The sequence below is a fragment of the Microchirus variegatus genome, assembly GCF_963457635.1.
Source record: "Microchirus variegatus genome assembly, chromosome: 18".
NCBI classification, from domain to species: Eukaryota; Metazoa; Chordata; class Actinopteri; order Pleuronectiformes; family Soleidae; genus Microchirus; species Microchirus variegatus.
The window spans coordinates 16,197,679-16,207,260 of record NC_139819.1 but is presented as its reverse complement, the minus strand read 5'-3'; the positions used below and the strand labels follow the sequence as shown (position 1 = coordinate 16,207,260).

The following is a 9,582-nucleotide window of genomic DNA, read 5'->3' as shown; positions in this document are numbered from 1 at the left end:
ACGTGCACGCCACATGATCAACATTGTGCCTCAATAGCAACACACGTTGAGATATGATCTGGTGCAGGTGGAGAGGCTAACGGGATAGCAAGTTAACTCAGAGAGTCAACAGAAAGAGAAGTTAAAATCGGTATCGGCAGGTCAAACTCCCTGAATAACCGGAAATTGCATCCATCCCTCCATTCATTATCTACCGCTTTATCCTCCACCAGAGGGTCACGGGGGTTGCTGTGCCTATCTCAGCTGACATTGGGCGAAAGGCGGGATACACCCTGGACAGTTCGCCAGTCCATCACAGGGCCACATAAAGAGACAAACAACCATTCACTCACACACTCACACCTATGGTCAATTTAGAGTAACCAATTCACCTAATCCCCATATCGCATGTTTTTGGACTGTGGGAGGAAGCCGGAGAACCCAGAGAAAACCCACGCACACATGGGGAGAACATGCAAACTCCTTGCAGAAAGGCCCTTGTTCCGAAGTTGTTCCAAATGGGGCTCGAACCCAGGAACCCGGGTCTTCTTGCTGCAAAGGCAAGAGTGCTTACCACTACACCAACCGTGGGCCCCGGAAATTGCAATTGGCCCAAAAAATGGCAATAGGTGCATCCCTAGTTAACACGAATCGAGATGCCACTTTTAGTAAGAGCTGTGGTTCACCCACTGCCATCCAGTCAGTCACCAGACACACTCCACATCATCTTCTCTGTAAGCATTGGCCCCAATGTTACCAGAAAGGAATCCTCCCCAAGCTTTGTCTGGGGAAACTTCCACTGAAGTTACTTGGCCAGTGTGAGGAGTGGTTGATCAGCTACCATTACTGGTTTCTGACCTGGACTAAGGTAGCTGATTGTTTGTCTGAGGACTTTTATTGCATGCCAAGCAAGAGGCTGAAGTAGCCTCTGTGATGCTGGCATAATATGCAGCCCATGAGATCCATTCGCCGGCTTGAAGGTTCTCTTTCACGAGAAGGTTTCTGACTCTCTCTAACCACTAACCTCTCTCTAACCTTCTTCAATCACACTGATGAGAGGCCGGGAGGCTGGATGAGGATGACTGTTGGTATTCAGGACAGGAACATACAAAACCTCATCAGGTGGCAGTGACACATCCAGATCCATTGTTGTTTAGTGAGGTGGCAAGGGTTTCACATGCTTCTTCACCATTTCAGCTGGATCTAGGATGTCAGTCAGATTCTCAGTCTCTTGACTGTCTAAAGAGACGTGCTGTTGAATGATGCTGATGCATGTTCCATGGAGGGCTGATGTTGCTATTGTTGATGATGGGCTGTGGTCAATGTTATCAAAACCACCATTGATAACCTTGACTGCCTGAGGTGGGACCACAACACCAATCTGCTCCAGTGACTGATCACTGAATTCGCTAACTCTATGCTGAATGTTTTCCAGCGGTCATATGACACACATATTCCTCTTTTATGCATGGTCTCCACCAGATATCTAGTACCACTTTGCTGGTGTAGTTTGATTGCCAGATATAGCGAAGCTGGTTTCTGAGCTGCATCTTGCAGAGTTGAATATTATTTGCTGCCCAATGGAAGTTGCATCCTGGGACTTCTCAGGTCCAGGAGGTGGCTGATCAGTACCCGATCCATCAAGAAGCATGTGTAAGAATGATCTCAGCATGGGAGGGATAGAATCAGCTTCACATGAAGTTGAACCTGTAAAAGCATGCTTCATGGGGAGATACTCTTGCCGAAGGATTTTGGCTGCTTGGAAGATGATGGAGAACGGGGATCAGTAGATGTGTTTTCATGTCAACAACAGCTCTGCTCAGATCATCACCAAATACAAGGGACCAGACACAATTTAGACTGATCTGATGTCAGGAATGAGGCGTTCAATATCCTCTCGAAGGCATGTGGTGTTGCATTTAATGTTTATAAATCCGAGATTAGAAATGTGCTCGTCATAGAAGGCTGTCAAGTCACACATCACCAATGATTCCCCTGAGCAACGATAGTCCTCTACGTATTCAAGCAACTCATTGAGGATAAACAATCAGCTTGAATCAGCTGAACTACATCCTGACTACCACCACTAATGTCCACTATAAACTCAGGCAGATCCCCTAATGCCTTCAGCTCCTGGATGTTATCGACAGCTTCTTTGTTACACGATTGCAATCATTCAGGATTATTTCGCAGCTTGAATGATGAAGAGGGATCTAATGTTTTTTCCATCTGTAGGGTAACCCTTACCCAAGCTAACTAGTTAGCTAGTTATTAGTTATATAACATTAAACACATTTTTCTATTCAATGGGTAAATCATGTGTCCCTCAAAGTGTTAACCTTTCACCTCAGACCTTGAACAGCTGTCACAGCCTCTGGTGCAGATGGGATGTGTCAGGAACTGATGCATAAGCTACTCCTGACTGGTCAAAATCTCATGCTACTTAGGACAAATGTAATGTACAGAAGTAGCTGCACTGCTTGAATACAAAATTAATGATTTTGAAGGAAAATATAAATAAAGTCACTTTGATGACACAGTTCGATGACACAATGTGAAATGTTCGTTTTTACCCCCAATTGTCATAATAATGGGAAAACTGTTGGTTTCTTAAACTTGAAACCAATTTTATTAGATTCCTTGACCCCCAAAATGTACACTTTGACACCAAATGTGTCATTATAGCTATAACAGAAGCAAAGATATGGGCTCAAGAGTATTTTCGGCGCATTGGCGGCCATTTTTGAAAAAACGTGTTTATTTCCAATACAAAGTGTGATCTCACTTGTGTCTTAGGATAAATTTATTTCTATGGCCCTAAGGTACTTCCATACCAAAAGGGACCTTTGCATCATGACTTGAAGTCAAAAGTCACTTAACCTCCCTACTAGAAGGCGAATACATGTTTATGCTTCAAGGAGAAAAACCGGTATGTCTTTTGTGTTATGAGGCGGTGTCGGTCGTTAAAGAGTACGATCTATGTCGGCATTTTGACACCAAACACGGAGCCAAGTATGCCAAAGTTAGCCTTCAAGAAAAACAACAAATTGTCAAAGAATTAAAAGGCAAACTGTGATCGCAGCAGAATGTGTTCACAAAAGCCACAACCAAAAATGATGCAACAGTGAAAGCTAGCTTTATTATGGCTGAAGAAATCACCCGTGCTTCAACATCTTTTTCTGAGGGTGTGTTTACATTTAGTTAAATTCATTCTGTCTAGTTACATCTGGCCCTTTGAGGGCAATCATTATGCTGATGTGGCCCTCAGTGAAAATGAGTTTGACACCCCTGCACTACACCATGAGTAGTTATGCATGTGCCATACCATACACGCTGCACTCATCGTGCTCTTCATTTGAGAATAGCTACAGTTTAGTACATGCACTGAAGAATCATTTCATTACAGATAAATGGGCAAACTTGTTTTAATCAGTTCAACAAAGCAGATGCATAGTTTCAAATTTCTGACAAACTATTTTACTCATCACCTTCAGTTCTGTTTCTCCTCAACTGATCAGAAAACACTGTATTCATCAGGTTTTCACACTTTCCTTTTCACCTCCTATTCATCCTTTCCTCACCATCATATCAACTGTCCACTTAAATCAAGATCCACACAAAGATAACACAGTTTTCTAGAGTCAAAACATCATTTCCCTAAATGTGTTATTGGCTTAATTTCATTAAAATTCAAGTCCAAATATTCCTCAATATCATGATGTCTTTTATGAAAACTTAACAAACAAGACAATGTTTTCACATTTCTAAGGTCAAGCAGCTGAGAGAAAAAAATATAATCAAAACAGAGATTTATTTAATAATTATAAATAATCTATACATGATTGATTCCAGATTCTGGTCTGACGAAATTGTTTTAAAATTCACAGTTCATTTAATTGATTTCACATTTAGCAAAAATAAATAAACATTTTTTTCTTAAAATTTCAAAACAAAGCCTAGTTTTGGTAAAAAAAAAAAAAAAACAGCATTTTCAAGAAATGCTTAAGACATTAAGCCTGGCTTAAGCCATCAGCTAATTTTGGCTGCATTTAGTGCAACAGGTTAAAGAGTTACTTCAGTGTTTTGTTTTCACTTAATGATGGAAACTGTAAAGTTGTTTTTTTTCCCCAAGTCACTTCTGACTGACAAATTCAACCAAACCACAACCTGAACCAGGTACATCAGGTTCTAGGCTCTATGAACAGGTCCCTGCAAGAATCTAAAAATCGGAGTGTCTGACTTTAAAAAAAAAAAAAAAAAAAGGTAAAATTTTGGACGACATAGTATAGTATGACGTTTTTGTCAAATTCTGGACCAAACATTTTTTTCCACAATAATAGTCAAATTTCAGACGACATACTATAGTATGATGTTTTTGTCAGATTTTGGACCAAAACTTTTTTTTCAAAATTGACACATTTTGGACGACGTAGCACAGTATGATGTTTGAGTCAAAATTTGGACCAAAAAAAAAAAAAAAAAAAAAATCTAACTTTAGACGACATAGTATAGTATGATGTTTTTGTCAGGTAACACAGAACAGCAGGACCATATCAATCCACATGGGACTCAACAACATAAAAGGTCAAAATGGGGAGCCAGTCTTGCAGACCAGTTCATACTGGTCTAAACCAGATTAAGAAGAAGTGTTATTACAGCCAGGGGACTGGGACTGACATCCAGACAGGACTATGACAGTCTATTAGCAGCCTCACAATCAAGGTCTAAATCAGCTCAACTCAAGTCTAAACCAATTTTAACCATATTGGTCTAAACCCAAGGAGTCTAGAACAGTGTCCCAATAAACATAAGAGTATGACTGGTAGAAAAATCCAAAAGGACCAGTCAATAAGCAGTCAACTAGAACAGCATGTTAGTCTTACTCCAATCTGAACCAGTTCAAATTGGTTCTAAACCAGAGGAGTCCAGCGCAGGGTGCCAATGGAGATGAGGGTTTGACAGGTAGCAGAGTCCAGCCAAACAGACTCCACCAGAGTGAAGTGCAGGAAACCGAGAGCGAACCCACATCCAACATCCGACAGGTGATGTTTACCCAGCAGCACCCGAGATGTGCCGACCAGGAACGCCCACAGGTAGAGCAGGATCCTAAGGGGCACCTGCAGGACAACAACAATTCACCAAATCAACAACATGAAAATGTTCTGTTGTTCACATGATCCAGATCAGGTCTTTGACATCTAAGCCTTGGCATTAAAGCGGACCTAGACCGGAAGTTCCAATTAACGCTGTTTTTTAGTGTGTCTCTGCGTCATTACCTTGTTTATGAAGCCCTGAAGGTTCGAAACCAACAGTTCAGCCACTGCTGAGAACGCTGTGTTTTATTATAATCTCAGGCTCAGTGAGATCTCTGAAAAAACCTGTTCTGGTTACGTAAACAGCGGTTCTCCTGAACAGCAGATTGTCCTGCTCCGGGCACTAGTCCGGGCACATCCGGTTGCGTACATTGAACCGCAGAAGAAGAATAACGTCCGTTGTGGAGGTGTTTCACGAGCGACAGTGTCTTCTGACTCTGGGTCTGACTCCAGGTCAAAGTCATAAAAGAGACTGCGGCGGGGAGTCGTGACGAAGCTATTTTTAAACATTGTTAAAACAATGTTTTGATAATGAGGAGCAGTGCATCCACCGTTCCAGAGGGGGGAGCTGCGCTTCTGAGAGCGGGTGTGCTGAATATGTCACTTCCGGGTACTGGCCAATCACAAGACAGTTGGGAAGGCTCTACGCTGGCTGGCCAATCACAACACAGTCTGTCTTCTGGGTGTGAGAGTTGAGTCTGAAATATCGCGGCTGGGGAACACCGTCAGAAAAGAGGATTTCTATCGGCTCGTTTACAGCAACAAGGAGGTTTTTGACCATAAAAACAAGTTAATGTATGTAAGTAGACCTCCATAACTAACATTATGTGCAACAGGACCACTCTATGTGACCTTTAATACTAAGGTAGATTTAAGGTTTCAGCATTCAGCAGTTTCTCTGTATTTGTTGACTGCAGTACCAAGTACCCACTAAATTAATGGTGGTGCGTACTATGATTAGTGCACCCATGATCGGCAGAAATCAGTTTACCATCCTTTGCCTTCAAAACAGCACCAGTTCTTCGAGGGACACTTGATGAATAGATTTAGGGCCAGTCAGACACCTCCCTGATGGTACTGCATGATGGACAAGTATTCCTCAGCATCAAGCACATCATTCACTGTTGCCTGCAGACAGTTTTGATTGTAACGCTCTCCAACTCATCACTCCAGAGCACCTTCTGACATTTCGATCACCCCAGTTCTTATGTTTTTGTGCATAGTTGAGTCATTTGGTTTTGGTTTCATGTCAAAGATACGGAAGTTTGGCTGAAATTCTTCCATGAAGATCACTTCTGGCCAGACTTCTCCAGACAGTAGATGGTATACCTGGCTCCCACAGGTTTCTGTCAGTTCTGAGTTGATGGCACTGCTGGACATGACATCTTCTGATTTTGACAGGAAGTAAGCATGATGTGACTTTCATCTGCCACACCAAGTTTCCTTGGTCGACCACTGCATCTACTGTCCTCAACGTTGTCCATTTCTTTGTTTCTTCAAAAGCCATGGTGTATGACCTGTGACATGAAACGGTCTTCTGTGGCTAACCCAGTTTTAAGTCTCCGACACAGCTGTTTCTGTTTCAGGTAATGATGTTTCAACCTAAAAAATAATGATCATTAGCACTGTTTGGTATAATGTGTTAATCATACATCTGTCTTTCAATCCTACAAAATCCCTGACTTTGTGTACTTTTTCTTTTGTTAGCTCATTTTGCATAAAAGAGAAATCTTCTCACCAAGTATTTGACCTTGATTGAAGGATATAATGATGCACAAAAGTGTGTCAATCTGATCACATTAAATCATGGGAACCTGTATCTGTGGTTTGATGGTAATCATTAATTTTACATATTAAAACATTATTGTGATCACAGACAGTGTTGTTAGCCAAGATACAGTCCAATGAAATTATACAACAATTACAATGAGTTAACGCAGGAGGATTTTCAATGATAACAGTTGGAAACTCTATGCAAGCATCTGGTCTGAGGTTGGTACACTCTTAGAAATAAGGGTTCCAAAAGTCTTCTTCTACAAGGGCTGAGGTTCCACCTGGAACCATTTGCTTCTGAAAAACCCCTTTCCTGAATAAAGGGTTTTAAACGGAACCCTCCAAACGGGTTCCAGGTGGAACCTTCTCCTATGAGGACAAGCCGAAAAACCTTATATGGTTCTATTTAGCACTTTTATTTCTAACAGTGTACAGCAGGAAAGATGATAACAACAGAGACACTGACCGCCAGCACCAGGTGGTTTAACAGGAACTTGGAAACCATAACGGCTCGGCTGGCATGGGCTGCAGGAAAAGAATACATATCCATGGCAACATAATCCAAAAACCCCGGAGGTAAATCCCAAGGTCCTCTGCGTTTGACCAACTTCTGCATCCCAGCGATGGTCATCAGGTCCAGTATCAGGGCTGCACAGACAGAGAAATGAACTAAGTCGAGGTTCATTTTTCATGTTATTATCCCTCCACCCAATACCTTACCCAGCATAAGGTTGACGAGAACTTCCTGTCCAGCCAGCGTGTTGCTCCTCCACAGACAGATCAGTGTCCCACAGAGCCAGGGTAGGGCATGTCCACTTAAGGCCAGCATGGCCACCATGGAGCGGATTGGGGCCCCGGCACCATTGGGCCTCACACACACACCCAGGCGCTTCGACAGGCTGATGTCGATGGCCAGCAGCGAGTTGATGGCGATGCCACGGAATGACGGGTTCAGCTGCATACAGTCCTGCTCTGGATAACGGGGCGCATCCTTCACTCCCCCGTCAGCCGCTGCTCCCCCCTCTGAGGAGTCCCTGCTCCCCCTGAGGACATACCACATAACATGAGAGCAGTACAGACACACAGGAAATGCTCTCCCTGTAATTTGCTTTAAGGGATAGACACTTCCTACACAGACATTTTACATTAAAAGCCATCCAGCGGCTCCTCCAAGATCTGTAGTTCCTGGTCAGCTTTGAAAGGGATAGTTAGGATAGGACTCCTTTGCTGAGACTCAGCCTGTGACATGGTGCTTTGGTCTCAGTGAATAACTGACATTTAGCAAAAGGCTCGTCTGTTTAAGTCTGTGATATCTTTAGAATGTGTTACCAGTTTATTTTTCAAACCTGAGCACAGGACCTCGGACTGGGACAGGGTCAGAACAGTTTGGACTCTAAGGGTTAGTCCTAACCCTAAATGTCATTTGACGGTCTGTGAGTCTTACCTCAGCCCTGCGTCCTCCTGCTGACTCTGCTGTCTGTACGCGGTTCTCCTTGGACCACCACTGCTCCTACCCTCCCCCACCACCTGCTCTCTGCGGGATGGCTGGTTCAACGACATGAACTCAGGCCGGTTCAGGACGTTGTTGCGGTCTCTGGCCTTGCACCGGGCCTGGCGGCCACTCATGGTGCAGTTCTGAAGGTGGGTTTGGTGCTGTGGAGCACTGCAGGACTGTGACAGATCAGGTCTGGGACTCTTAGGGACTCTGCTATAAATAGAGGAGCTGGCCTTCTTCTCCTATCAGCTGTTCACAGAGGCTGGAAAAACACTGAACACACACGCACACACACGCATGCACGCACGCACGCACACACACACACACACACACACACACACACACACAGAGAGAGAGAGAGAGAGAGAGAGAGAGAGAGAGAGAGAGAGAGAGAGAGGAGGGAGAGAGAAAGAGAGAGAAATATAGGCCAACAGCATATGATACTAAAGGAGCAAACCACAAACTTCTGTCTGTGGAATTCTCACGCTTCTAACAACCTGTAGGAATGACTTTGACTTCAGCCACTCACATTAAACCTCAGTGTATTTTCAGCTTATTTGACATGTTTTACATTCTGCAGTAAAACTTTTCATGTCTTAACCTAGACACAGGCATGCGTCATTTATCAAATTCAATTGAATTATTATCTGAATTATGAAAAGTCTGTTAACAGCTGTTCACCTTTGTGTATTGTATGTATTGAGTAACATCTACTGCACGTCTGTCTGTCCAGGGAGTGGATCCCTCGCCTGTGGTTCTCCCTAAGGTTTCTACCTTTTTTTCCCTGTTATAAGGCTTTTTTTCCTGGTAGTTTTTCCTTACCCTGGTCGTAGGTCTAAGGACAGAGGATGTTACCAACCTTGTGAAGTCCCGTGAGGCAAACTGTGTTTTGTAAACTGTGGCCTTCACAAATAAAGATTGATTGATTGATTGATTCACCTCAGGGGAACCGTGTCCCTTTAGCCTCAGTTCCTATACGGACAAGGCTGGGGACGCACCGTTGCTATTGGATACAGCAGCTTTGAGTGCTAACGATGTTAGCAAATGCTTACATTTCCGAAGGGGTGAAAAAAATAAAGCCATATCATTTTGTAGCCAGACGTTTAGACGGACCGACCGTGACGTCATCATCGTGTCAAACTTAGGTAAGCCACAGTTAGCGGAGCTAACAGGGGTAAACTGATCTAACAGAGGCTAACTGAGCTAACGACGGAATTAGTCTTTATCCCGTGCAGTTGAAGT

The 9,582-nt window shown here is 43.4% G+C and overlaps 1 protein-coding gene across 1 annotated transcript; it reads right to left on the bottom strand.

Annotated features, from left to right (window-relative positions):
- Window positions 1–3,098: 3,098 nt before the first annotated feature.
- On the bottom strand, window positions 3,099–8,536 carry plpp7a (phospholipid phosphatase 7a (inactive)). The gene is made up of 4 exons (XM_083904731.1): window positions 8,290–8,536; window positions 7,566–7,888; window positions 7,312–7,493; window positions 3,099–5,096 (listed from the first exon to the last, which is right to left on the bottom strand). The coding sequence occupies exons 1-4, from the start codon at window positions 8,469–8,471 to the stop codon at window positions 4,890–4,892; spliced, it is 894 nt and encodes a 297-aa protein (XP_083760857.1). The 5' UTR covers window positions 8,472–8,536; the 3' UTR covers window positions 3,099–4,889.
- Between the last annotated feature and the right edge of the window lie 1,046 nt (window positions 8,537–9,582).